We start from the raw sequence: 27,110 nt of genomic DNA, 5'->3' as shown, positions 1-27,110 counted from the left end.
ACAGAAAGCAGACAGAGGACTGAGAGTGTGGGTGAGCCGAGGGGGAGGGGTTCCCAACGGCAGCAGGGGCTAGAGGATAAGCCAGGCCAGCTCTTCCCGCCTGGGTCCACGCTGTCTTCGGCTCTCCTCCCCTCTCTCCCTCCCACCGCCCACCCCACACCCCCCCCAACCCAAGGAAAAAAAACTGCCTGTGCAATAGCAATGGCAGATTCCAATCCTCCAGGCTTTCCTAAACCACCACGGAGACCAGCCAGGGGGGAGGGGAAGGGAAGATCGGGCTTTACTGCTTCCTTAAGACAGGGTCTATGAGCTTGACCTCCTGGCCCCTAGCCCTCTGAGGAGTGCCTCCCTCCCGGTCTGGAAGCCAGGTGTCCTGGACCCTAACCCCCGAGCGGTGGGGGGGCTGGAGGGCCGGGGAGGAGGAAGGAGGGAGTGACTTCCAAAATTGGCATCGGGACAGAGCAGGGCTGGCGGGAGGCAGGCAAAAGACAGAATTTTCCTGAAAAAACGGGGGTATCTAAGGACCCCAAATTTGGGGAGCTAGTCCAGGACCCTCTTCCCAACATCCTAGATTTTTTGGGGATTTTTGGGGGGCCCCGGGACCCCTCTAGGTAGGGTGAGGAATGTAGTGTTGGGGGAATCTGACTGGGGCATTGCAGCTGCCTCTCCCGCCGAGTTGGAGACGGATGGGCTGGGACAGGTTTTGGGGGGGTGTCCCCAATTTTAACTGGAAGTGGAGGAACCCCCTCCAGAGCTCTCTTGGGGGGGTGCCCCCTCCCCAGGGCATTCCCCAGTCCCTGAGCCAGCCGAGAGGAAGGAGGCCAACGATGCGACTGGGGCGGCTCCTTTCTCCTGCACCCCAAATGTGAGGGATGCACCCCAAAATTTGCTCCTTTCAAAATAGGGGACCAGGATCTCAGGGGAAAGTAGCTGAGGTAAGTGGGGAGGGAAGTGTCCCCTGTTCTCAGGAGAGACGTGGCGGTTGGGGGGGGAGGTTTGGAGGTGCGTGCTGGGGTGGGGTTGGGCTTTGTCAGTCTTAGAATTGGGGGGATTATTGAAGAGGCTTCCTTCTACACCCCTAAACTGTAGTCCCTTAGATGGAAACCAAAACCTGAGACCAGAGAGCCCTCAACATCTCCAGCCGTTAGGATAGTGTTTGATTTCTTTTACCCCCACAAAGGCTCTGCCGAGGGTGGAGCTGGGGGCAGCTTTTGTTTTGGGGGTTCTGGAGGGTGCAAAGAGGATCAGGAGGCCTTGGCAGGGTTTGATATAGGAAAGATAGGGGTATCGGGGAGGGAGCCTGGCATCCTCGGGGGCCTAAAAAGACTGCTAACATACACCATCTTAGATCTTCCTGGCTGCTAAGAGTTTTGGGGGGTGTGTCGGGAGGGAGGGTGGTAAAAGGTGAGATGGGGATATGGGAAGGTAACTTCTGGGTTTTACAGGGAATTATTTTGAGTTGCTGAAGGGATTTTGCTTTCTGGGAGGTGCTTTTAAAAAATCAAGTCCTGGACAGGAGGAAAAGGCTAAGGGAAGGCCTAGGGTTGGGGGTGGGGAGAGGCGTGTTTGTCTCAGTTTAAACGTGGCTCTCAGGGGTGGACCCGCCTGTCTGAGCCTGGTGGACAGGGTAATGGGTGTTGTTGTGGGGATGGAACCTGGGTCTTGGGTTCTAAGAGGGAGTGGGAACAGCACTGAGGCTTGAATACCTGGGCCCCAGGTCCAGATGGCCCTCTTCTAGGTCCTGCTGCTCCCCTCTCCCCCTAGCCTCCATTTTCTGCCTTTGGCCTCCATCTTGTGGCAGGCCCAGGGCCCAGGGCCACTTCCGGCCCCCCCCCCCCCGACGTGTTCCTGCCCCACCACCTCTGGACTGCCAACTCCTAACCCTGCTGTCCTTGGCCCTCTGTCTCTCCTAGCATTTCTCTTGGGTTCTGACCCAGGGAGGGTAGAAACGGACACAGGAAGCCTTGGATCCCTGCCCTTGCTGAGGCAGGAGGCAGTTCGGTGGTCCCCCCGAGTCATTCCCTATTTCCTCTGCCTTACTCCACACTAGAGATCCCTGAGCTGAGTTCCTAAGGAGGGAAGACGGTTCCAATCTTATACTCATTATCCAATCTTATTACATCCCTTTCCTTCCAGTTGCCTGCTCAAGTCGTCCCTAGTTCCTGCTTTCCCCAACTTTTTTGAGGGCCATGTTTGCCTTCTCTATCTCCCTGTTCTTGGTGGCAGGGGTCTTTACAGCACTGTTTTGTGCTCTCCTCAGCCCACCCCAGTCCTGCTCCCGCCCCAGCAGCACACTGTGGTTTGTACGGCACTGTGGCCACGTCCAAACCACACTGTGGTGTTAGAGCGAGGGTGGGGGAGGCACCGCTGAGCCCTGGCCCTGGGAGGCCACCCTGGAGAAGCAACACAAAACACATCTGGGGCCTTGTGATAAACTTCTTTTGAGGTGGGGAAGAAGAGGGTATTAAAAGTCCTGGAACAGCCCTTTTAAAATCCCTAGAGCAGTCTCAGAAATACTGCCAGTGACCCTGGAATAAATTCTGGCTCCTGATAGCAAAGTGGGGTCTTTGTTGCCCACACCCAGCTCCCCTGGCTCTAGCAGCACAGAAATATTGGCACAGGGAAATGAGTCTGCCAATATTGGTTGTGCTGCTCCAGGCAGGGTGGTGAGAGCCACCCAGGAGGGGCTGAGTGACTGTGGGCTAAGAAGAGGGGAGAGAGGAGCCTCTAACCACACCGTGCTAAGAGTTCTTTATTATTTTATGTATAAAAATGTCCATTAGATAGAGGTCAGGGGCTAGGAGCAGATAGTTATCAGGAACAGCCAAGTAGACGGCCTCAGCAGCCTTCTGACCCTTTCTCATGCAGGCCTTGCTCGGGTTCCAGGCAATCCACAGGTTCAGAGTGAACAGTGAGGGTCAGGGGTGGAAGGCTCAGCAGGAGAGTAGAGGAACATCAGTGGAGGTTGTGAGAAGGCCAGAATCCAAGGTCAGGCTGTCTAGAACAGGAAGTAAAATGGACCAGATGTAGAGCTCAAAGTATGCTTCCAAGGCAACACCCACCTCCCCAAACGCTGTGGTATTTAACTGACCCAATCTCCTGCACAGTGAGAGCACCTTCCCTTCCCTTCCCAAGCCCCTGTACGAAGGCAGAGCTTCTGCTGAGACCCTCCCCTGCCATCAGGCCAGCACTTCCTGCCCAATCCCAGCTGGTATGGTAGGAGGACTCCTACCCTGGTCAAAGTTGAGTTTCTTGGTTGGAGGAGTTTCTCCTAGCCCTTCAATATCCACCAGGTCACTGTTGGCGTCGGAGTCGTTCAGAGCACTAAGTGTCACATCTGGGAGGGGGTACAGGGTTATGTTCTAGGTTCTCCTAACTGTGCCCCTCCCAGCTTTCCAAAACTTCATGCTCTACCTCCCTGCATCTGGGAACGATAGGCAGAGGAACAGAGATTTGTCTATTTCTGACCCGGGCCCAATTCTCTCAAAGAACCTCAGATAGGACCTTTAACCCCTACCCTAGGTGCAACTCCATGGCCCTCACCAGCCTTCTGTTTCTTTATGGGAGGACCCCCCGCCTCAGGGACACTGGAGTTGCTGGGTGGAGGGGCAGCTGGAGGAGGTGACAGGATACCAGATGACAGCTTCTTGGGTCCTTTCTTGGGTGACTCAGTTGGAAGGGGGATGCCAGAGTCTTCATACACTTTTCGTTTCACGGTGGCCTTTATCTGAGCCCTGAAGAGAAAAGACAACAGATTAGAGAAGAAATTGTCAGGGTGGCTGAGGGAAAAAGGGAGGGGTGGGAATTTTGGAACCCCCTTTATAAGAACTCTGGTCAGGGTCCCAACCTTTTGGTAGGGTTCTCAGCACTTAGGGGAGATGGAGTGTGAAAGAGTGGAGTCCCTGAACTGAGTAACTGATAAGGCCCATCTCCAATCCTCTTCTGGGAGATATGTATAGATGTGCAGGGCCACCAGGTAAGACTAGGTGATTTACAAGTAGACCAAGACCTGTCACCTAGTTCAGAAATACAATATCCCTGGACACACTAGTGCTATATAAATAACCAGGGAACTCCCATTATCAAATATAATAATCAAGTATCTCAGGGTACCCTAAATTCAAATTCTTGGAAGATCCTGATTTACTACAGCAGTTTACAAAATACTGACCAATAGTGACAATTCTCACATTCTTTCAATTCTCAAGGGAATGCTGCCAAAACTAGCAAAAAGTAGAAAGGATGCTGAGCTGGGAGTTCTGAGGAAGATGGAATGGTTAAGAAGGAAGAAAGCTGCCCACCCCCCTTTCTCTGCCACCCTCCCTCACACTGTCCGTTCCTTGATGACACAGCTGATGTGATTAAGATCGTCCCCAAATCGCTTCACAGCAGCCCTCAGCATCTCTATTTCCGTCTCCGTCCACTTCGCACTGTCAGAAGGGGGGGGGGATGGATAGCAGAAAAACAGGAGGAGAGTGTGGAGCTAGCCCACAGGCTATGCATTCCACAGCCAACCAGCCTCCTCCCCACAATCTCTGGGTCCCCTTCAAGGGATCCATAAGGAGGGTACTCCTTTTTTAAAAAAGCTCTAGGGACCCCTAACCACACGAAATTACATCCACCACCCCCTTACAAAACCCTCTTCCTCATTAAACTGCAACAGCTGCTGTAAACAGCCCACTAAAACCAATTCACCAAGTAGAAGCCTTACAAACAGAATCCCTGAACGTAGTCTACAATAGATTGAGGGGATAACATAATTTGGGGTGGTGGTAGTGGTGGTGGCCAGTCGGCTCGGGTTGAACTGTGAAATCTAAATCCGGGTTGTAGAACTTTGCTTCTTCATTTGTCATTCACTTACTAATTTCAACAGTCACTTATCAACACCTACTCTGCGCTGTGACAGGCACAGAGAGAAACTAACATCTGCCCCTGCCCTAGAGAAGGTCCATGTCTGAGACAGGTCCAAGCGTCCGTTCTCGGCGTCCACGTCCCAGCCCGGGCTCACGTACCCCGCAGGGGAAGAGTCGGACACGGGATGCAGCTGCATCGTCAGCTCCCCAAGCTTCGTAAAGGCAGCGCCTGCTGCGGAGAAGATCTCTCCGACCTGGGGGCGGGGCAGCATTACGGGGGGCCGGCGGGCAGCCCGCTCGCCGTCCCGTCCCGCCCGGAGCCCCTAGCCCCACCCCAGGCTCGGCCCTCCCCCCGCCCGGCGCGGAAGAGCCTGGAGCCAAGCGGGGGCCCGCCCTCCCGAGACCGCCAGGGAGCGCTGTCCGCGAGGGAGGTCGAACCTTTGTGGACGCTGACGTCATGGCCCCTCGCACCTCCTCACCGAGACGCCTTGCCACCACCACCACGCGAGCCGGGACCACGGAAAGCCCGACGGCGGAGCCCCTCCGGCCCTCGCGCAGGAAGTCCCGCCCTTGCAGCAGCTGATTGGCTCAAGACGGGCCGCTTCCTGCCCCAGCTTCCGCAGTCATTTAAGCATTGCTTTGGGGAGACTAGAGGTGGAAGACACCGCCTCACTTCCGGTCAGCTTCACTCCATTTCCGTCGAGGAGTCGGGACTCCCCGTTTAGAGCCAACTTCTAGCCTTAGTCCATGCCCACCTCCTCATTCAAACATAGACACAAGGCTTAAGAGAGCAGCTTCTCTTTATTGTGGTAGGGAATAGGCGAGGAGGGCTGGAGAGACAAGGTGTTGTCAGCCCCAGCCCTCTCCACTGGGGCCAGACGCCTGAGGTTGGAGAATTGGGGATTCAGTCTTGCCAGGAAAACCCAGTCCCGCGGAGGCTGCCACAATGGGCAGGACGAGCCCCGAGTGAAGGGTGGGGAATCTTTAAATAGACAAGGGGGCTGAAGAGAGGAAAACACGATTGTGCTCTAGCGCACCATGTATTCCTTGCGCTTATTGAGTCGAGCTTGGCAGAAAGAGAAGCCTCCGAGTAGGAGGTAAAGGCCTGCAGCGATGAAACAGTTGTAGCTGACTTGCTCGTAAAGCTTGTATATATTCTGAGGACCATTCCTAAGGGTGGGAATTAGGTAGACAACCCTTAGATATTAAGAGCAACCAAGTTTCAAGGCATATGTTCCCTGGCACCATTCTAAGAGCTACTTCTCTCCTCCCCCAACTTAGTATGTATTAAATCCAGCGCCTTCACACTGACCTACCTCCCCAGTGCTTTTGATTTTGAGACAGGATCTTGGTGAGTTGCTAAATTGTCCAGGCTGGGCTTGAACTTATGATCCTCCTCCCTCCACCTCTCAGACTGCTGGGGTTATAGGCTTACTCCATCATGCCTATCTATTACTGGTATTACCAGTATTCGGTGTTCTCCACAACTCTATGGGATGAGTTCTGTTATAATAACCCTTTGGTAGAGGTGGACTAAATCAGAGAGGTAAAATACCTAAAGAGGCCACACTTAAATTGGTAGGTTTAGGATGGCTGCTACAGCCTGATTTCCAAGACTGCTCCTAAATACATTCCATTTCTTTTTTTCTTTCTTTTTGTGCTGAAGCTTGAATCCAGGCAGGGGCCTTGCAAGTTAAGCACACATTTTACCACTGGGCTACACCCAAAACCCTAACTGTTTCTATAGACAGTAGCTCTTCTCTCCCAGCTCTCTAACTTCAGGGTCCCAAACATCCAGCCACTGGCAATTTCCCACCCATAATTTTTACCATAGGCCCAGCTATCTCACACCTGCACCGACCCACTTTTTCCATCTGACCACTTACGTGAAATCTTTCTCTGTGAAGGGAACGTCCTCAATCAACACAGCTGAGTGCACATTGAAAAATATTCCGAGCATTATCTGAAAAGGAACAGGAAGGTTGATGAACACAGACACTAACCTCCCTAAACCTCTCTGATTTCTAATGTTGCCCCAACACCTGGACCTAGGATTAACCAGAACGAGCTAGAAGTAGGAGTAGTTGTAGCTGGATTAGGACTGGCCTCAGCCATCAGGACTAGGGGACACTGAAACATGCTGGTACAGGAGTGGGAATAATGAGCAAGCCGCCTTTTTTAGGAACCCAGACTATCCTCCTTCCTAAAGGCATCATTATCACGGGACAGGATGGAAGAGGTTAGAGACAACCAGCAGTTCATATTATTTCTACAAGTGGCAGAGTGTAGTCTGGGGACAGAAGGCCACAGTAACTCATTTCGGGAAAAAGCACTCCTGTTCCCCCTTAGCCGCCAACTCAGGGATCTCTCAGGACCCTAGCTCATCTTTTTCTTAATTTGAAAAGTCCACCAATTGGCCAGCCCCGGTTCCTTTTCCATGCTCCAGCCTCGCCATCCTTCAGCCTCGCCATCCTTCCTCTCCAGTTCCCCATTTTTCAATCTCATTTCCCTCTTGTTCCCTAGTGGCCAGCTAGCCAGCCTGCTTGCTGCTTTCTAAGGCACGGTGTTTCCTCCCTCTAACCCTGGAGCCCCTCAGGTCCTCTCCGATTCTCGGTGAGCAGTCCCCTCACCAACATGATCACGCCCCAGGCGCTGAGGACGATGCCGCAGGCAGCCAACTTGGGGCCACAGCACAGGAGCGACGCCATGAAGAAGCGAGTCGGGGAATCAGCCGAGACAGCGCCGAGTAAAAGGCGATGACCGGCAGCCTTGAATACGTAAGGGTCAGCGGGCTGGATTTGGGGACTTGCGCTGCCAGCTTTGGCTGAAAGGGCGTGGCCTTCGGCTCCAACCATGGCGGTTGGGGGCGGCAGCGGAGAAGGTGGACGCCTCGCGGTCCTCCTCAGGCTTCAGCGAGAGTGCACATGTCTGAAACTATAGCTGCCCCTCTGGAAGCCCCTCAACCTACCAGTATATATCTGGGGGCGTGAGTACTGCAAGACCTAGAATCCTGTTCCTTGGTCTCTCCCCCTCCACGTTGAAATGGAAGGAACTGAATGTCACGTGACCGGGTCTGGCAAGTCACATGACTAGGAGCTAGCAGTAACCAGGCCTCCAGAATCGTCTAACTCTGGCAGAGATCCTGGTAACTTGGGTAAAAGGGCTGTTAGGATAAAAGGCTTAGAGTCACAATATTTTTTCTTTTTTGCTTCGGGTACCTTAGTTTCAGGTGGTCCTTGTGATGGGGGAAATGGTAAGTGAGACGTGAAGATTTACTTCGAGAGCGCGTACATCTGTAGCGTCTCTACTCATTCCTCGCTTTTTAAATAGATACTCTGACACGGTAAAAGGAGCTAGAAACCCCCTCCGGAGGCCAAGCATACGGCTGTAGCTAGAATGCCTTAAAATTGTGGAGGGTTCTTTGGCAGTGAATATGTTTCTGTTAAGCAACATCACTTGACATACTATAATTTTTATCATTGCACTTGGATTATTGTACTAGTTCTGGATGCTGAATCCAGGAAAATTTAGGGTTAGGAAAATTCCAGGGAAAGCAGACTCCGAGCAAGTTATGAAGGTGAGTGGTCTTGCCCTATGAGGTGGAAAAAGGAATAAGTACAACTTGTTTACTAAATAAAGTGATTGTGGATCCTTTGAGCAAGATAAGCTACAAGATTAAAAAATACGAATGGGTCATCCTGCCTCCTCCTAAAAACGTTTGTGCATTGCACTAGTGAAAGAATTGCAATATTCAGGGAAACAGGAGTGTTTGAAGGTTTTTTGTTTTTTTTTAACGGAGTCTGAAGCCACAGGTGAAGAACACGATTTTGCCCTGAGCTTGCTGTACCCCTGCTGGTGAGAATAGGGACCACAGCATGGTTGAGAGAGATCATTTTGATTCTGAGGCCCCAGAACCAAACACTGTCATGGGCTAGAATAACTTTGTGGTATTTTCCCATTTGTTTTGTGCATATTGTTCTTAAAAGGGTTGTGAAAGAAAACATGGAACCTGGGTTCCATGAGTAACACATAGGGATCATTGGTCATTAAATGGGATGAGAAAGTGGACTTGAAACATGAGTTGCATATTTTTGTTTGGGACTGTCTGGGGAAAGGAGCCATTTGGGACAAAGGTTTTTAAATTGTGGGCTAGGAATACTATTCTTATTCACAGACACTTAGTACTGGGTCTGAATAGGAGCAATAAGAATGGAGGTAAAAATCACTGAGGAAGAAAGTCAGAAATTTGTTAGTTGGCCTCCAAGGATAGAATCTAGTTCCTGGGAAAAAAGAGTTTGGTTAGCTGAGGTAGCCGATTTCTCCAAAAAAATCACTACCTTCTACCAGCCATGTTTTGGAAGTAGAGTCAAGCCTTTGGCTAATGTAGGAGATAACAAAATCCAGTCAGTGGCCCATACATGTTGCTCAGACAAAGCACTTTCTTTTTTAGATAGTTGATTAAGCCAAGTTTTTTGGCACTGGAAGTTCATATCTCAATGTTCATAAATAAAGTTTTATTGGAACATAATCACACTTGCTTACAGATTGTGGCTGCTAAAGTGGGAGAACTGAGCAATCATGGCAAAGACAGTGTGGCATACAAAGCCTAAAATATTATCTGGCTCTTTACAGAAAATATTTACTATCCTCTGGGCCAGTGGGATACTGATGTAGAGCATTTAGTTGGGGGAGGAATTAGAGCCTTAGCAACGACTTAGGAACGTTAGAATTCAAGATGGAAATGTCAGTCCTAAAGCTGATCTGAAATCATCCAAGCAGGGTACTTTAGGGCTTAGATGGTGATACTGTTCTCTATGTGGCTGGGTTTTAGGTATTCATAAGGCAGGTCAAGTTGTTCATTCCGGGCTGTAATCTCATTTTCCAGGTTTTTCAGATCTGTTTGGAATTGCCTTAGCACAGCTTTGGCTTTGGGACCTGAGAAATAGTTTTCTTTGTGATGCCCCAGAGGTACCTAAAACAGAAAAAATGATCAGTCAGTTTCTAGTCTGAAGAGAAAAGCACCTAGAGCCCAGCCTCTCACTCTGATGTTTCTTTTCCAACTATCATTTTCCTCTCCACAGGGTCCCTTCTCACCATATCTGGCTGAAGGCGACCCAGATGCCATGTGATGGTCATTTGAAGACAGGACTGCTGGACATCAGGTAGTGACCCCATCACAGTGGCCATTGTCACATCTTCCTTGATGGTAGGTGGGGGCATCCGCATTGTGCATGGGGCATTAGGGACCCAGGAATACCAGTCCAGCTAGGAGAAAAAACTGCATCCCTAGGACACTTGTTCTTAGGGTTTGGATCCCCACCTCTCCCGTGGGTCTGCCAAGGTCCAGGCACTTGCTTTCAGAGACCTGGGATTTCAGCTCTTCATACCTGCCCCTGGTTGATGGCCCCGTGCTGGGCAGTGCATGTGAAGATACACATGGTTAGGAAATGGCAGAGTTCATCCTGGGACTGGAAGGAGATAGGGAAACCTGGACAGGAAAGGAATAGGATTTAGAGGCCACAGCAGAAGAGAAAAGAAATAAAGGCTGATGCCTTGATAGGTCCATATTTTAGAATTGATGAGTTAATTTATTTAGGTATATTTGCATCAGACATGGGTTATAATCCTGGCCTAATCACAGCTTGATTATCTTGGGCCAATTATTTAACCTGTCTGAATTTCAACATTTCACCTATAAAATCATAGATGAAATAGCAAATACTCAACAAATAATAATATTGTTATTATGGAAGGGTTAGGGTTAGGAGCTGAATAGCTCTGAGTGACCAAATATCCCCACCTCAAAAAGTGGTTAAGAATTTAGATGCCAGGTGTGGTGGCACACATGTGTAATCCCAACACTCGGAAGGCTGAGGCAGGAGGATTGCTGTAAGTTTGAGGCCAGCCTGGACTACACAGTGAGTTCAAGGGCAGCCTGAACTACATAGTGAGACCCTGTCTCAAACAAACAAACAAAGAACTTAGGGATGCTTCCTCCTATTCCCCGACAGGGAATTACAAATCACTGAGTTATAAAATGAGCAATAAGAGTGTTCGCTTTGGCAGCACATATAATAAAATGAGCAATAAGAGAAGTGTGGATTTTCAGTGTCATAGTTAAGAGGGACTTCCCAAAAGTGCTGTCTCAAGCTGTTCATTTTATAGTGGCTGTGGGGGCTCAGAAACCCAATAATGCTATCAGCTAAGTGGAGCATATATAATTAAAAATATATTTAATATATAAAATTTATATGTAAACTTTATATGTAAGAAAATCTAGCTAGATGTGGTGGTACATGCCTGTAATCCCAGCACTTTGGGAGGCTGAGGCTGGATATTTATAAATTTGACTCTCATCTTGGCAACTTAGTGAGACCTTGCCTCAAAAAATAAAAAGGGCTGGAGGTATAGCTCAGCATGAAGGCTTTAGGTTCCATCTCCAGTACTGAAAATAGTAATAATAATAAAATTTAAAAATCAGAGACCAGGGAAATTAAACTGCTTGTAGGATTATAGTTGGGAAAAAGCAGAAGCCAACCTTGAACTTGGGTTCCTGACTGGTTATTCCTTCCCCTTTTTGATTTTGGTGAACTTTAAAAAAAAAATCTCTTGGGAAAATTAAGCAAAGGTGAGCTTAGGAACTGAGGGAGGATAAGAAGGGGCAGAATGAGAGGCAATAAGTGGAGGTTAAAGTTAATAAGTGTGTTGGGGATTGAATGTTGGTGCCCCCCTCAGAACGCATGTTGAAATCTAATGCCCAATGTGACGGTATCCAAAGGTAGAGTCTTTGTGAGGTGATTTAGTCATAAGGGTGGAATCTTCATGGATGGCATCGGTGCCCTTATGAGAAGAGGCCACCAAGCTATTTGCTGTTTTTCCACCTTGTGAAGATATAAGGAAAATTTGGCTTTCTGCATCCAGTAAGAGAGCCCTCACCAGAACCTGAACATACTGGTACACTGATCTTGGATTTCACCCTCCAGAACTGTGAGAAATAAATTTCTTTTGTATAAGCCACCCAGTCTATTGTACTTTGTTATAGAAGCCCAAACTGACAGAGACAATGTGAATATTTATTTTTAATTTCTGGATATAGATGTTGTTCAAGGAGAAGAGGAAGAGGGATCTTTTGGGACATGTGGCGCCTAAGGGACAGGACTGAGAAGCACTAGAGAAAGTCTGTTTGGGTGCACCACAGATTCCTCAGGGACAGGCTCCCTTCAGAGCATGGGTGGTTGCTGCATCGCGAGGCCTGCCTAGCCATGATGGCTCCTTAGTAAATTGCCTCATGGAGGCAGGGATAGGCGTCAAAGGTGTGAACTGTGAGGGGCAGGGCTGAAAGATGTTTCAAAGTGGTTCAGGCCAGCCCCTTTGTGTTAGAGAAGGGAGGGGGGAGGGTGAGACTAAGAAATGCTCAGGAAAGGTTATTTTTGCCCAGAGATTAAAATGCTGGAAATGGGGCCCAGGGATTTAGCTCAGTGGTTTTGCCGCCTGCTGCGCAAGTGAAAGGACCTGAGTTTGATCCCTGGTACCAAAAAAAAAAATGGTGGAAATGGAGGTTACTAAAGGAGGTGACTAGATTTTGCCTGAGGATAGGGTTAGGAAGGGAGGGAGGACTGGATTGGCCAACAAAAGCTGAGCCCCAAGGAGAAAGTCACTGAGGTCAGGTTTGCGCCAAAGCATTTGTAGTACTGAGGTTGCATCTAGAAATGACCTTGCACTCTGTCAAGTATACTGTATGCCTGAATCTTCTGTACATGGTAGACAGACAATAGTAGGCAGGAAGAAAAGGAAGGGATAATGAGGGTGGGTAATCATGAGCTTTGGTAAGGAATTTTTTTCCCATTTCTACCTTAAGTGTAAGATATAAGTAGAACATCAGCCCCAGCAGGGACTGGGCAGAACTCTTCACTGGCTGTTATTCTGGCAGGATATGAGTGGTTTGACTCGGGGGTGGGAACAGGAATAGGTATTGATGGCTCCGTCTCTGAGGACAGCCATGGGTATCTAGAATTGTCCTGAGTCCTGGAAGGTATGAATGGGAATTGGATGCTTTCATGTATAGAGGGAGGGTTGTAATGAGAGGTTGAGGTTTGTGATGGATCTTACCTCGGTCCTGAGCTTTGCACAGCCCCACCTCAGTGATTTCCCGACACCACGCTTGCAGCTCAGGGTCCGCCCTCACAACGTCATCCCTCTGGTAGAAGACATGGACAATCCCCTCTACATACCTGCCCAGAGGAGGGAAGTGAGCTCTCTGAAAGCAGAATACTCCAGCCTCTGACCTCTGTTCCTCTTCCCAGCTGACTCTCATTGTGCCTGGGTGAGATCCTACAAGACTTGTCTTTTGGGACATTTCCCAGGTTCTTTGTTTTGCAGTGTGTGCTTGCGCATGCATGTGTGTGTGTTTGCTATGCTGAGGATCAAACCTAGGGCTTTGTACATGTTAGACATTCTACCACTGAACTACCTCCTCAGGCATTTGACAGTCTAGTGTAAAGAAGGAGATACAAGTCAGGGGTTCTAGGAATCCCCTATATATGGTTGCTACCCACTCTTCCCAATGAGACCCTTACTCTTCTAGATCCCTTGGTCTTCCCACCCCCATGGCTCTCCTCACTTATACACCCTGGCCCTACTCCAGGCTCTTCAATGTTAGGCTCCACCCATTATCTCCTTTTCCTCATCTCTCCCCTGGAGAAATGCATTGTCCCACCCTGATCTCAAGACAGAGCCCCACTCTCCACCCCTTTCCATTTGTCAGCTCTCACCCACCGGGCAATGATCTCCCAAAGCCGTAAAGCATCGTGGGCATAGAGAGCACTTGGGATTCCCAGCAGGCCCCGGTCAGCCAGGTCATTAGGAGGACAGAGGGAGCTGTAGGTCAGCTGAGCCATTGCCTGATGGAGCAACTGCACATGGCCCCCTCCACCTGTGTTTACTGCCTGGGACAAGAGTTGACAGGTCTTGAGGGATGGAAGCAGAATGAATAATCATGACTTATTCAGATTTAAAGTTATGTATATAAAGAGACAGGACTCAGGTTAAGGGTCAGGAAATTCACACAGGCTTGCCTGAGTTCCTGAAGGTAGTAGAAAATCACAGAGAAGTGGATGATTAGGCAGTTCCATACCCCATTCCTTCCTTACCTGGTCAAATATTCCATTCTCTGATATGAGTTGGGTCCGGGCCCTCGTGTTGATTTCCATAGTGTAGCGGATATGAGGGATCAGGAGCTGGAGTGGAGGAGATAGGGGGATACTTAGTGGAGACTTTTTGGATTCTTATAGAGGCCGGCACTTACCATGCTGGCCTGCTGGCCTCTTGATGCTTTTGTCCCTGCTGCTGCCTTGATTGGCTGGTCTCCTGTTTCTCTGATCACTCATTCTCATGTTCTCTAATATTTTCTTGTAAGTTGGGCTCTGGAGTCACACCAATCTAAGTTTCAGTTTACATTTTACCACTCTAATAAGTGGCACAGCTAATAATCCACTAATCTGCAATCTCTGTATCCATCAATAGAGGGCAATAATAGAATCTCTTATGCTGGAGCTGTAGTGATGTCTGTGATTATGTGTGAAGAATGTTTAGTCACACAAAAGTCCTCCAATAGTAGCTGTTGTTATTCTGTTGGTACCTTGAATGTAGGTGCCTTTATGAATCATTCTCTTTTCATTTGCTTTTATATTTCCTCTATCATTCACATCTTCATGGCTTAAACTAGTTTGTCTGCTTATCAAAGCTGCACCTCCTTCCTTTGGTTGTGAAACATTGATGTGTTTCTTTGGGGGAGGTGGCTTGGGCAGGTACTTTCAGTTAGAACTGGGGGAGCTCTATTGAGCTGCCTGCTTATGTAGCCAAGAGGCTTTTTGTCAATTCTCTTTCCATCCCCAGTCAGGCATTGTTAGGCTTTCTCTTTCTTGCTTTTCTTGGCTATTAAAAAAGGCCACCTGCCAGGGATTCAGCTCAGTGGTTCCACCACCTGCCTCTAAAGTGCAAGGTCCTGAGTTCAATCCCCAGTACCAAAAAAAAAAAAAAAAAGGCACCTAATCCTTACATTTTTTTTCTTTGTCTTTTTATACATGTTTCTTTTTATCTTTTTTGTGTGTGTGCTTGTGTTTGCGAGGCAACTTTATCTTATTTATCTTCCTTCCTACCCAGTTAATATGCAGGTTGTATCCAATTTTAGTATTTTTCTGAATTGATGATGCTGGACACAGGACCAACCTAGGTAGTGATTCCTTTCATGTTAATAGCAAAACTCATACTAGTCTGATACTTTTCAGAAAGTTCATGAAAGATGCTGAATGTTATTAAAAGCTCAAATTCCATATCAAGAGAAAAGATGCCTGAGGACAAACAACTCATCATCAGCAGCAGCACCATCATCATCATCATCACAATAAATAGCAAGAACTAATTTTGGGCAGTATTTAGTGTCACACTATTGCTTTGTGTCATTCTATCCTTTAACAAACCCATGATGAACATCCTGTGGATGTGGGTGTCTGGTAAGTTAGGACTCAGGATTCAGAGACTCCTGCGACCAAAATCCAGAATCTGTACAGGTAACCATTGTGACATTTGCACAGTTAGCCCTGCTGTGTGTCCAGTAACAAATCAGCTATTTGATTTGGGATGAAGTTGCTATGGTGAGTGGAGAAAAGTGGGGTTGAGCTAGAAAGCAGAATCACAAGGGTGAATAGAGGCTTTACCTGTCCAAGTTAAACAGAAGGTGGTGATGCAGGAGGTATCACGAGATAAAATCAAAGATCCTGTTAATCAGACTGGTCTGCATCCTGTCTGTATACCAAAGGAGTGACCTCAAAGGTATCTCAGCTACATTTGCCAGGCTTGGGGGTCCAGATGGAGGCCTTCAGTGAGACAATCCAGTTGTTCTCCTTATCAAATATTATTCACTTGCATACCTTGCCAATCCTTCAAACTTTCTGCAGCTAAACCCAATCACCTAATTTTTCCCCAAACCAATTTTTTAAAACTTTACTATTCTGACAATTACTATTTCATAAGCTTGTATTATTTTTGTGCCCTTCTCTGCCATATTTCATATATGTAAGGTGTCATAAGATTTTTGAGAACATTTTTTTAAGCAAGCACAAGTATTATTTTCCTGCTTTCTACCAATCAATGCCAAACTCACTGTTTTATAAAATTATAGTATTTCTGGGTCGGTACAACCCACATACCCCATGGGCTTCCAGGTATTAACAGAAGCTTAGACTCTGGTATCATCACTCTTGCATTCAGGCATGCTACAGCTGTTTGTGTTTCCTCCCTTTTCCACATCTTTGATTTTTTTTTTTTTTTGGTACCCGGGATGGAACTCAGGTCCTTGCACTTGCAAGGCAGGCGAGGGAACCACTGGGCTAAATCCCCGGCCCTATCTTTGATTTTTTTCCCCTTTTTATTCCTGTCACTATCATTGCTAATGTTTTTCTTTATCTACTTCCCTCTTGGGTAGGGCTGAGTAGCCTGCTGGGCTGCTCTCCTTGCCTGCTGATCTGTTTCTACTTAACTGACTCCCTGGTTGAGGTTGAGCATAATTAGTACCACGCTGTTTAGTGGCTGTCCTTCTGATTTCAAACTCTAGTTCCAGATAATGTTTTCTGGTTGGTTTTCATATACTTGTCTTCCTAGCTAAATACTAAATCTAACATAGGAATAAGACTTTTGTTTTACTCCAAGGCAGGAAAAAGGCTTTTGTTTTACTAACAATATTCCAGCTATAATGGAAGCCCATCACTAGACTGCCAGATATTTGAGAATTTCAGAGGGCTCCCTTGTAATGTGTCCTGAGGAAATGTTAAATGACTAAACTTGATTAAAATAAAAGTTATGGAACACTGATAGTCTTTTTCTGCTGTGCATGTTTCCATCAAATTGCTATAATTTTTTTTCTTTTGCTGTTGCACTGTCCTTTGAGCCTGAGAGAGCCTCTTTTGGGTCTGAGGAAGATGGGAGAGAGATACCTTGTAGATAGGGTGCAGTCCTGGGAGGCACCTCATAGTGGCAACGGCAATAACCTCAGCCACCAGATGAGTGTTCAGCAAATGATATTGGAGCTGGTGCAGTTGGAAATCTGCATTTCGGACCCAGGACTTGGCCAGGAGCCAGGCAAGTGGAGGATCTGAGGGCAGGAACAGTGCTGGGGTTGGAGAGCTGGAATTGGGAGGCTGAATCTGGGAGAAACAGAAATTAAGTGTTCATTGAACTAGTATATATATGACATGGTCATCATTCCTGGAGAAACAGATGACTAAATAAGACTATTACCTTTCAGGGGGTTATAATCTAGTAGGAAGAATGAGAAGCATTCTACCCTGCCTCTTCTTATCTGTGTGTCATGATAGGTTGAGTGCAGAAGAGACTAGAAGCAGGAATTTCAGTAAAGAGATTCAGCAGTGGTTTGGGAGAAATATGAAGGGAGTCAGAAGTCAAGCGGTAGAATAGGAAACAAGCTGGATATTAAAAATTATTGATGGTACTCATCAACTGGGACCAGTGAGAGAAAAGATAGTCAAACGATAGTGGGTGTTAGAATCGGGACACTGAGATTAATTGGATTCTCTAAATAGATTCTGCAACTGTGGTGTTGAACTGAACTAGTAGCATTAGCATTACTTTTGAACTTGTAAGAAGTACATATCCTCAGTTCCCACCCCAGACATTTCAAATCAAAAAGTCTGATGGTAGGGGCCAGGGATTTAGCTCAGTGGTTCTGCTATCTGCCTTGAAAGCACAAGGTCCAGAGTTCAATCCCTGGTACCAAAAAAAAAAAAAGATCTGGTGGTAGGACACAGCAGCTTGTGAGCTTATGTTTTAATAAGCACTTGAGGTGATTTGGAAGTACACTAATATTTAAGAACTGCTGGGCACCAGCTAACTCCAAGAGGCCATTATGACTCTTGAATAAGTACTTCCATATGTATGACTTGGGAAATTAGGCTGCAAGCAAACAGTTACATGAAGATAGGTCTTATTGAGGATAGTGTTTGGAAGCCAAAAGCCAAGGGATTGAGTCCCTGGGAGCAGAGGCTAAAGTGAACGGAGAACAGTGTCAGGAGTGAGATGTTCAGGGCACCTTACCTGGATGACCATGGGTAGCAGCTTCCCACTGGGCTCCATCTTCAGCATGACAAGGGGGGCAGCCAGGTACTGCTTCTCCCCTCGGATCACATTGGCTGGAATTCCATCCAGTAGGATAAAGTCAGCCTCAAACAGGGAACCATTCTGGAAAGAGGAATTTATCCATTTTTAGACTTTAAACTTGAGAGGCAAAAGACAAGGCATTTGAGGACATTCAGTCTAGCTTCTTGTCATTGTCTCACATCAGTCATCCCCTAATGGATTGCTTCTGGTTTGGCTCACATCAGCTTAGCAGTTTGTCTCTCACTTACTTCATATACAAATCTCACTTCCTCTGCCAAATATTTCACAGTGCTTCTTCCCTAGCTATCACTGTCATTGAATATAGCATCCATGTGCATGTGTACACACATATATCCTGCTGAGTCGCATCCTCTCATACAGTTCATCTCTTCCAAATCCAGTTCTCTTATTCCAGAAAATTGCCCTAAATTTTCCCACCTGAGGGTGCAGGCTTTGCCCCTTTCCTTACCCATAAGCACTGGAGTCCAGAGCACTGATAATAGCCAGGAATGTTACAGTTCCTGGTAACATCTCTGGCCCCTTTGTGCCCTGAAGATCAGTCTTATTTCCATGTTCATGCTGGGAGAACACAGGGGGATGTACCTGGAGTTCTTTCTCCAACTGGGCCTGAAGCTCCTCTGTCCCTGAGGGCAGCACCAGCCTGGTGGGCAGAGAGGTGGTGCGTCTCAACATCATGGGGTTTGCGCCATTGAGGAACTGGTACCCAAAAAGCTCATCATCCTGCCAGCACTGGTGAACCTTCTCTGTGGGGTAGGGGTGGGGCATGGGAGGGAGGATATTTACCGCAGCCTGGATATCCCTCTTCTCAAGACTCTGCCTCAGGGATTCAAAATATCCTGAACTCAGTTCCTTTCTTTTCTTTCTTGAGGCAACTGTGAGTATGTTTTCATTTGGAAAGGAGTTATGGGAACCACAAAGTGTAATGGATCCGTCACAAAAAGGGGCTGTTAAGGGACTGTGGAGACCCGGGGAAACTACTGACCAGCCAGGGCACTCTTCTGGCCCCAGAAGATTTGATCAAAGTCTTCTAGGCGGTTCCAGTGGCTCAAGAGGGTGTAAACACGTTTGAGGACCATCTCCGCAACCCTAAGACAAGTAGTGAGGATGAAGCCATCAGCTGACCCCTCAGCCCCTAACCATTTATCACTGTTCTTGGATCTCCCAGCCCTGATGCCACTCTGAGCTGTAGCCCTTTTCTAACCTTGCCTTCAGTGTGCATTCAAAGTCCAGCCTCTTGTCCTCATGGAATTTCATATTTGGAGGTAGATCATCCTTACAGTCTGCAGCTATTGTCAGGGGTAACCCTTTCTTCCAGGTGGCCCAGCTAGAAGTTGGGGACAAAGCTTTAAGAAGAGTGTCAAGGTCAAGGATGAGAGCAGGGTCAGAGAAAGGGTGGGGCAGTTGGGAAGCCTCTGGGTAGGTGTTTACCGGTAGATCTGTTGTCTTTCCTTCAGTTCCTTCTCTCGATGCTTCTGGAAGACATCCAAGGTGTTGTCTCCTGCCAGGCGGGCTGGGGAGACATTAAGAAGATTACCCATATCCTTTTGCCTGGTCCTGTGCTCTCCTCTGCCTGTTCTTTCTTTTTGTAGTGAGTCCTGCTCTGCTGCTTTTATCTCTGGCTTTGTCTCACTTGACTGATCTCCAGACACATGTTGCCAGTCGTGCAGTTGAATTTCACTTATTTCAGCCCTCACCTCTTGCCTGGAGACAAAAAAATCTCATGTTTGCCACCTTTTCTTGTACTTTAACTCATCTTCCCCCACTTGATCCTATTTCATTAACATCTAAGGTTAGAAAAAAACTCACCTTAAAGTGATAAAGTTTAGTCACCATTAAGCCCATACTTGTCTTTTAGTACATGTTGCTTTTTCCAATTTCATATCTTAAATTCACTGCCACACCTTCACCTGCCCTCCAGAGATTCTGTTTGCTTTCATTACCTGACCTCACTTTTCTTGGACTTGCAATCATAGTTTGTATTTATTGACCAGCTCCAACTTTTACTAATAGTATACTCACCTATTTCAAAGTCAAATATTTTATGTTTCCATCCTTATCACCCTTTTCTTTCATTTGTCTCTGTAGTCATCTCTCTCTTGCTTATTTCTCACGGTAAAAAAGAAATTCAGTATTTGCTGTCCGTATCCATCCCCTCCTCCTGCTAAGTTGTCTTGTCTTCTACAGTTGTCTTCGATGTTGTTCTACCCAAACCAGCTCTTCGGCATCATGCCATTTGTTTTCACAGTTGTCACCTGCTCCCAGGTCACCATGGCCCCTGCCCTAACTTATTAACAGAGATCTCCTGTCTGTTACTTTGCTTCTCTGTTTTCCTTCATCATCTCCATCTCGAACTCCTGACTCTCAGCTTCTTGGAAGAGGGAATCTCCAGATCACAGAATCCACGTCTCCACCCTCACTCCCAGCCTCACTTGTTTTAGGTAAAACTTGGGGAATGTATAGGTTTTCCTGCCTTGCATTTTGAGATCCCTAACCTTCATCTGCCATTTTCTAACCTCCTCTCCCAACCCCTCTCCCAACCTGCCGTGCCGCCCCTATCCCTTCCCGAGGCAGCCTTGCGCCCCCAGCCCCAACGCTGACCGCTCACCGGTGCCCTCGGGCAGGCTCAGGACGCCCTCACCCTGCACCCAGCAGTAGCACGGGAAGGCGGCCTCCGTACAGGCTCCCGGGCCCTGCACCGTGATGCGGTCGCAGAACCACGCGTCGTCCACCAGCGAGTGCTGTTTGCACAACCTCACGAACTGCAGCGGCCCCAAGTCCTCAGGAACCTCGAGGTCAAACTCCTCCTCCTGTGAGGGACCAGAGCCGCTAGACTTAGTAGCGGGGACTGAAGAATCCAGGAGGACACGGTCGCCTCTTTGTTAAGCCTGCCCCTGCCCCCACTTGCCCAGCCCGGCAGGCCTCCGAGGCCCCATGTAGGCGGGAGCCCGAGGGCCCGAAGCGCTGCCCGGTGGGACTCCAGTGGGAGATGGAGCATCCCCGTTGCCTCTACCGCCCCATTCGCTGAGCCCTCACCGCGCTCACACCTGCAGGGGGCCTCACGTCTGCTGGCCGGGTTGTATCTACCCTGGCTTGGGGCCATTTGGAGAAGGAGCTGGACGGAAGCTGCCAGGACCGGGGTCGGGGAAGGAAGGAGGGGACTGAGCCCGCCTGGGCTTTTAGCTCTCCACACTACACATACCTGCCCTGAATCCCTCTCACCCCACTCACTGGACGTCCCTGCTGCGCGGTCGCTGCCTCCAGCCTCCTGCCCCTCGCCCGCCTGTGAGCCCGGCCCTGGGTCCCCACTGTCGCCCGCTGACCTCACCCCGCGCCAGCCGCAGCTGTGGCTCCAGCTCCACCTCCCCGAGCGTCCCGACCAGCCAGAGCCGCACGCGGTTGTGCGACCCAGAGAAGAGCCAGGCCCCAGTGGCCACGCGAATGCGGTAGCGGCCCATGTTGCCTCCCCCGCAGCTCAAGCTGGGGAGCCAGGTCCTGCGCGATTCCTGGGACAGCCCAGGGCTGCTGGCGCCTCTGGGTCACTTCCAGGCCTTTAAAAGATGGGTCTGCGTCCCCGCCCTCACAACTTCTGAGCACTCCCATGTCCCCGCCCCGGACTAGCCCGAACCTGCGAGGGGAGGGGAGCCGAAGAGCAGTCTTTGGGCTGTGCCTTCGGGTGGCAGGAGCACAGCTGCCAAAAGGAGGATAAAGGAGGCCTGGCAAGAGTAAAGCCGGGACGATGGGTGAGGTGGGGCCCCACTGGACCTCCGTGGGAGGCCTGAGGGCCAGAGCCTCCCTGTCGGAGTGAGCAAGGATGAGGACACTTTCCAAGGTCTCCAGGGCTTTGGGGGAACTTAGAGAAAGAGGGTGAGTCCACCTTACAACGTAGGAAAAACCTATGGGTTGGGACCTGGGGAAAGCTTCTGGAAGGCCAGCTTGGAAGGCTGTGCCAGTCTTCCAGGGATGCTCTGCTGCTAGACCCCGTGCAGTGCAGGAAGTCCTCCGTCCCGGAACTCTACTGCCTGTGAGCCCAGTCCTTCAATAAGTGACCCAAACTACTACCTAGCAAAAGTAACAGCTTAAGCCTTGCTACCCTATGCACTCGTCCCTCTTACCCGATGCAGGTTCCCCCATCCTATTTAAACATCTGGTCCTAAGATCCCTAGTATACCAAATACCATAGCCAACATCTTGAGAGCTGCTGGAGGCAGAACTGTTTTGTCCAGTCTCTATATGGATGCAGGAAATGTTAGGCACACAGGAATACCAGTCTGGATGTCAGGGTGCTGTAGAGAATCACTTAGAGACCCAGTGGATATGGGCATTTCCCACCACTTTGTCCTTTCCAGGTGAGTGCAGCCCCTTCTCCTTCAGTAGGTCCCAGATTAATTTTTATTCCCAAGCTATCTCTTAGTCCTTACTGGATCTCAGGGTAGGAAAGGCAGGAACAGTAACTGGACCAGTGCTGGTTAGGGAGGGACTTTGTAAACAATGGAAGGATAGTTTGGGTGTCCGGCTTTCTTGCCCATCCAGCAATTAATCAAATCAGGCCTGACTGAGGCTCAGTCAGGCCCCTAGTCAACTAGTACAACTCTAGTCCAGGCCCCTGTCTAGATCTTTGTGATTCAGTTGTTGGAAGCATTTGGCTCACAATGGATGCCTCTAGAGAACTGGGCTACCAGATAAATCTGCTTTCTGGGGACCTCAAAAATGACTTGGTGTGTTGGATATTGGTAGGGATAAGTCCTGAGATGAGGGTGGGGGTCCTGGCTCCACCTTTCAGCCTGCAAACCTCACAGCAGTGTTTGATCCTTTCTGGATATTTGTCCTTGTCTTCTATGTCTGCCTCTGCCTACATGCTCTGCTGGGGACTGGGTGTCTGCCATTTGATAGTTCCCTGTTCTTCTGGTTTTTTGAAGTCACCATATTCTGCAACATCCAGATAAAATGGCTTCCCTTCCTTGATAACAGCAGGATCTGGTCCTTTCCACGTACATTTTCATGGGTTACTTTTGCCTTCTAGAAGAGAGAGCTTGTTTCCTAGCTACTTCCAAAGCCAGTCCATACCACAACCTGTTTCTCTGCTATTTTGTGACTTCTTTTGCACCCACTCTAGTATACTATGAAGTCATGTGCAGAAAGAGTTGAACTCATAGTAACAATAAAAAGGTAGTTCCCAAGGGCTGGGGGTTGGGGGAGAAAGGGAAATACTGTGCAAAGGGTACAGTTACTCCATTATGAGTAAGAGCTGGAGACCTAATTTACAGCATGGTGACTATATAGTTATACTTGAGATTTGCTATGAGAGCACAAGTGTTCTCACCACACACACACATACACACAGTCACTAGGTGAGATGCTGGATATGTTTATTAACTTGATTGTGGCAATCATTTCACAATGTATATATTTATGAAAACATCATGTATACACCCTAAATATACAATTTTTATTTGTTTATCTTATCTCAGCAAAGTTGGGGGAGGGGAGCTTCAGATGTTTATAAACAATTGTGTTGAAATACACCATTTGGTTTTGCTCTCCCCCAGAACATGCTGCTAATGCTCTTTTACAGTGGATTGCTGTGTGTTGGATATTGGTAGGGATAAGAGCCTGTGTGTTTGTGTGTGTGTGTGTGTGTGTGTGTGTGTGTGTCTCTGTGTTTTGTGGGGACACAGAGTTTGTCAGTGGTATCATGAAGGACAGTTTAGTACAAAGATAGAGAAGTAGAATGCAGTGTAGGGTGCCTTTCAAGGGTAGAGAGACTGGATCAGAGCTGGAGAGGATGGATAGGAGGGCCAATGGAAAGAAGTTGAGGTCCTTGGTGGGGGGTGGGGGGCTGAATCAAGGAGATCATTTGAGCCCAGGAGTTCAAGGGCAATCTGGACAACATACCTAGTGAGACCCCTTACAAAAAGGTAGGAGAGATAGATAGATGGATGGATGGATAGATAGATAGATAGAATTGGGATTTTTTTGTTTGTTTGTTTTTGCTGCTGGATAGTGAACCCAGGGTCTCACACATACTAAAGAAATGCTCTATTTTGAGACAAGATCTCACTAAGTTGCCCAGGCTGGACTGGAATTTGTAGTCCCCTGAGTGGTTGGGATTCCCAGCATGCACTACCAATACCTGGCTGTGACTGGGAAACTGACAGGAATGCTGGGCATAGATGAGACCCTAGAGGAAGTTGGTGACCATGAGTTTACCTGTTGTTCAGGAGTGTGACTTCCCTAGTGGATTCACTACTTGATTGTTGCTACAGAAAAAATAAAACATTGGACTCATCAGAGCATTAAGGAGTGGAACAGGGATCCCAAGGCTGACAAGAGCCCATCTGTCATTTCTGTTCTTATCTCCCTGGACAGCAGTGGTAGAGCAGGTATAAATTCTAGGCCCTATTCTTATTTGTTATCTTTTTTGTTATCTTATTTGTCTTTTAAGCAACTGTGGAGTCAAGACTGCCCTTCTAGGCATACCTCCCACCAAATATCATCTCTAAATCACTTCCACTTGCTTGTTCTGTAGCTGGCTCTGCTGAACAGTTCTGTAAAAGATTGGGAGGGCCATCCTCCAGCCCCCATGGCTAGTCTTTACTCCTCAGGATCCCAACACTGGACTCTCTTTTCAGGAATAGGAGAGAAGACCACACCCAGGGTATCTTGGGCTTCTCATATTACCTTGGAGAAGCCACACTTAAAGAACAAGTGGGCTGTGAGAATCACCCAAAGGATCTTCTCTGGGACCCCTGCCAATATTCTGTGGCAGCTCCTGCTGTGCTTATCTTTCTTTTTGTTCTCATGTTTACCCTACTCTCCCGCACTGTTCAAGTTTCTTACATGATTTCTAGAAAATTTTCATATCTTGCCTACTGCTTTGACCTACCCCACGCTGAGCCATATTTAAGAGCTGTCACTGACACTGAACTTTGCCACATGACAGATTTTACTGAAGATCTGCAAGGACAGGGAGTAGGGTGAGGTGATTGAAGCCCTTGCTTTGGGTGCAATATGTAAGAGGCTCCCAAAAGCTCAGTAATCAAGACAAAGAATATCTTAGTGCAATATTTTAATTTGTTCGGTTTTTTTTGGTACTGGGGATTGAACTTGGGTCATTGTGCTTGCGCAGCAGGTGGCGAAACCACTGAGCTAAATCCTCAGCCCAATGCAATATTTTAAAAGTCAAAATTAATGCAAAATACCCACAATGAACAAACTATCAAAATTTTAAAGACAGAATTAGTTATAAGGCTTAATATTAGCCATCTATATTTTAAATTTTAAATTTTTAATATTTATTTATTTATTTATTTATTTATTTTTGTTGTTTTGATAGAGTCTCGCTTTGTAGTTCAGGCTAGCCTTGAATGTACTATGTAGTCCAGGCAGTGATCCTGCCTCAGCCTGCCATGCACTGGGATTACAGACATGCGCCACCCCATCCAGCTAGCCATCTATATTGTTAACATATTTTGAAAAAAACCACTGGATAATTTCCTGTAGCTGACTTGACCCCCAGCATCCCCATTCCTAATCCATAGATGGTTTGTTGTGGAAGTTTTTTTTTTTTAAACCTTTGCTCTGTTTATTTCATCTTCTCTCCAGCAGTGGCATATTTGAAGAAATCAATATCTATTTTTTTTTTTTTTTTTTTTGCAGTGCTGGAGATTGAAGGCAGGGCCTTGTGCATGCTAAGCAAGCCACTGAGATAACACAGAGACACCACTGAGATACCACTGAGATACCTCTGTAGTATTATTTTGTTATGTAAAACAATTTATTATGCATTGCATAGTTAACTGATTGTGTCAACTTAAGAAACAGTAAACTAAATTGGATCAGCCTAGTTCTGGATGTGGCTGAAGATTTGCTAGAATTTACTGTGTGTAAGTGACAGCAACCAATAGGCTTGCCACTTGAGTGGAATAAAAGAGAAATGGAGAAGGAAGGCTCACTTCTGTTTCTTAGGAGGAACTCCAGTCTTCACCTTCACTGTGGATGTTGTCCCTGGATTCCAGCATGGACTCTTCTGCCTTCTGGTGCAGACCCTTCAGCTTCTAGTGCAAACCCTTTGGCCTCCTGATACAAACTCACATTGGACACTACAGTGAGCTCCAGACCTTTGACTGGATCCTTCAGATCTCCAGCATGCAACAGCCCTTTGCACTCTTCCACACCTGACTCTGTGGGCAGCCACTGTAAGCCAATCTTGTAAATTCTTATATTCTTTATATCTTTCATCAAACCTATTTTTCTAGTAAGCACTGACTGATACTCATTGTCTCATCTCCTTTCCAAACTTGGCTCTGCCTCCCAGCTTTCCAAAACCAAAATGGTTCTCCAAGGTATTTTGTAAATAACAGGCTGTCTACTTTCCACTTAGTCACATAAATAAATGATTTTCTAACATAAAATTCTCAAACATCACTGTCTTCTTCAGCAGGTGTGTATAAACTGAAAAAGACAGAGGCTTTTTCACTTAAAGCTCACTTAAGATTCATACACTGCTCCCCCATCCCCAAAGAATAATTGGCTCCAAGTAAGTATGTGTGTTGTTTATGTAGGTATATGTTTGATAGAAGAAAATTAATGTACCTAATTTAATCCTACAAAACTCTGAGTAGATACTTTTATCCTAGTTTTATAAACAAAGACACTTAAGGTCACACAGGGGAGAGGATGTTCTTAAAGTTGCACAAGTAGGTGTATTATCCTATATGTTGTTATGGGCTTGATTCATGGACTTATCTTCTTTCCTTGATTCTTTAGTGTTACTCTCTGCCCTTGTCATCATAATAAATCTACTCCCAAAGCTTTTTTTTTCTTTCTTTTTTGGTACCGGGGATTGAACTTGGGACCTTGCGGTTGCGAGGCAGGTGCTGGAACCACTGAGCTAAATCCCCTGCCCATCCCAAAGCTTATCTATCCTCTCTTCATTCTTAAATTCCTAGCTGTTGACCATTGTTTGTAAAAGTCTGTATCACTTTGATCAGGCTTGTCCCTAGGGTGCATGGAGTCTCAGGAAAAAAAATTTTGTGAGTCCTTATCTATATAAATGATTTGTTTAGA

General features: G+C 47.5%; 3 protein-coding genes and 1 long non-coding RNA gene across 13 annotated transcripts; 1 reads left to right on the top strand and 3 right to left on the bottom strand.

Annotated features, from left to right (window-relative positions):
- Window positions 1-259: 259 nt before the first annotated feature.
- Window positions 260-27,110, top strand: LOC147823895 (uncharacterized). Of its 2 annotated transcripts, XR_015443220.1 has the most exons (4): window positions 260-935; window positions 4,209-8,430; window positions 9,935-10,059; window positions 26,010-27,110. It is a non-coding gene; the product is annotated as an uncharacterized LOC147823895 (long non-coding RNA). The 2 variants fall into 2 exon arrangements; XR_015443219.1 differs by lacking the exons at window positions 260-935; window positions 26,010-27,110 and having other exon boundaries at window positions 7,950-8,430; window positions 9,935-11,868.
- On the bottom strand, window positions 2,735-5,432 carry Bacc1 (BPTF associated chromatin complex component 1). Of its 6 annotated transcripts, none has more exons than XM_004857347.3 (6): window positions 5,292-5,432; window positions 5,013-5,107; window positions 4,329-4,430; window positions 3,544-3,734; window positions 3,233-3,337; window positions 2,735-2,998 (listed from the first exon to the last, which is right to left on the bottom strand). In XM_004857347.3, exons 1-6 carry the CDS (start codon window positions 5,310-5,312, stop codon window positions 2,934-2,936), a joined length of 579 nt encoding a protein of 192 aa, XP_004857404.1. In that variant the 5' UTR covers window positions 5,313-5,432; the 3' UTR covers window positions 2,735-2,933. The 6 variants fall into 6 exon arrangements, with proteins under 6 accessions (XP_004857404.1, XP_021093845.1, XP_004857405.1 ...); XM_021238186.2 differs by having other exon boundaries at window positions 2,735-2,994; XM_004857348.3 differs by having other exon boundaries at window positions 3,634-3,734.
- On the bottom strand, window positions 5,636-7,708 carry Rnasek (ribonuclease K). The gene is made up of 3 exons (XM_004857352.4): window positions 7,484-7,708; window positions 6,740-6,816; window positions 5,636-6,023 (listed from the first exon to the last, which is right to left on the bottom strand). The coding sequence occupies exons 1-3, from the start codon at window positions 7,706-7,708 to the stop codon at window positions 5,882-5,884; spliced, it is 444 nt and encodes a 147-aa protein (XP_004857409.3). The 3' UTR covers window positions 5,636-5,881.
- On the bottom strand, window positions 9,353-21,613 carry Alox12 (arachidonate 12-lipoxygenase, 12S type). 4 transcript variants are annotated; one of them, XM_021238184.2, is made up of 14 exons: window positions 21,365-21,613; window positions 20,650-20,851; window positions 19,473-19,554; window positions 19,246-19,368; window positions 19,027-19,130; window positions 18,627-18,787; window positions 17,961-18,104; window positions 16,844-17,053; window positions 14,003-14,089; window positions 13,629-13,819; window positions 12,963-13,084; window positions 10,241-10,341; window positions 9,948-10,118; window positions 9,353-9,825 (listed from the first exon to the last, which is right to left on the bottom strand). In XM_021238184.2, the coding sequence occupies exons 1-14, from the start codon at window positions 21,497-21,499 to the stop codon at window positions 9,646-9,648; spliced, it is 2,013 nt and encodes a 670-aa protein (XP_021093843.1). In that variant the 5' UTR covers window positions 21,500-21,613; the 3' UTR covers window positions 9,353-9,645. The 4 variants fall into 4 exon arrangements, with proteins under 4 accessions (XP_021093843.1, XP_004857402.1, XP_087047833.1 ...); XM_004857345.3 differs by having other exon boundaries at window positions 13,629-13,798; XM_087191707.1 differs by having other exon boundaries at window positions 13,629-13,798; window positions 21,370-21,604.

The sequence above is a fragment of the Heterocephalus glaber genome, unplaced genomic scaffold, assembly GCF_053883595.1.
Source record: "Heterocephalus glaber isolate CG9 unplaced genomic scaffold, H.glaber_assembly_v1.0 deba00001564, whole genome shotgun sequence".
NCBI classification, from domain to species: domain Eukaryota; kingdom Metazoa; phylum Chordata; class Mammalia; order Rodentia; family Bathyergidae; genus Heterocephalus; species Heterocephalus glaber.
The sequence above is the reverse complement of the archived record's forward strand: the minus strand, read 5'-3'. Positions and strand labels throughout refer to the sequence as shown.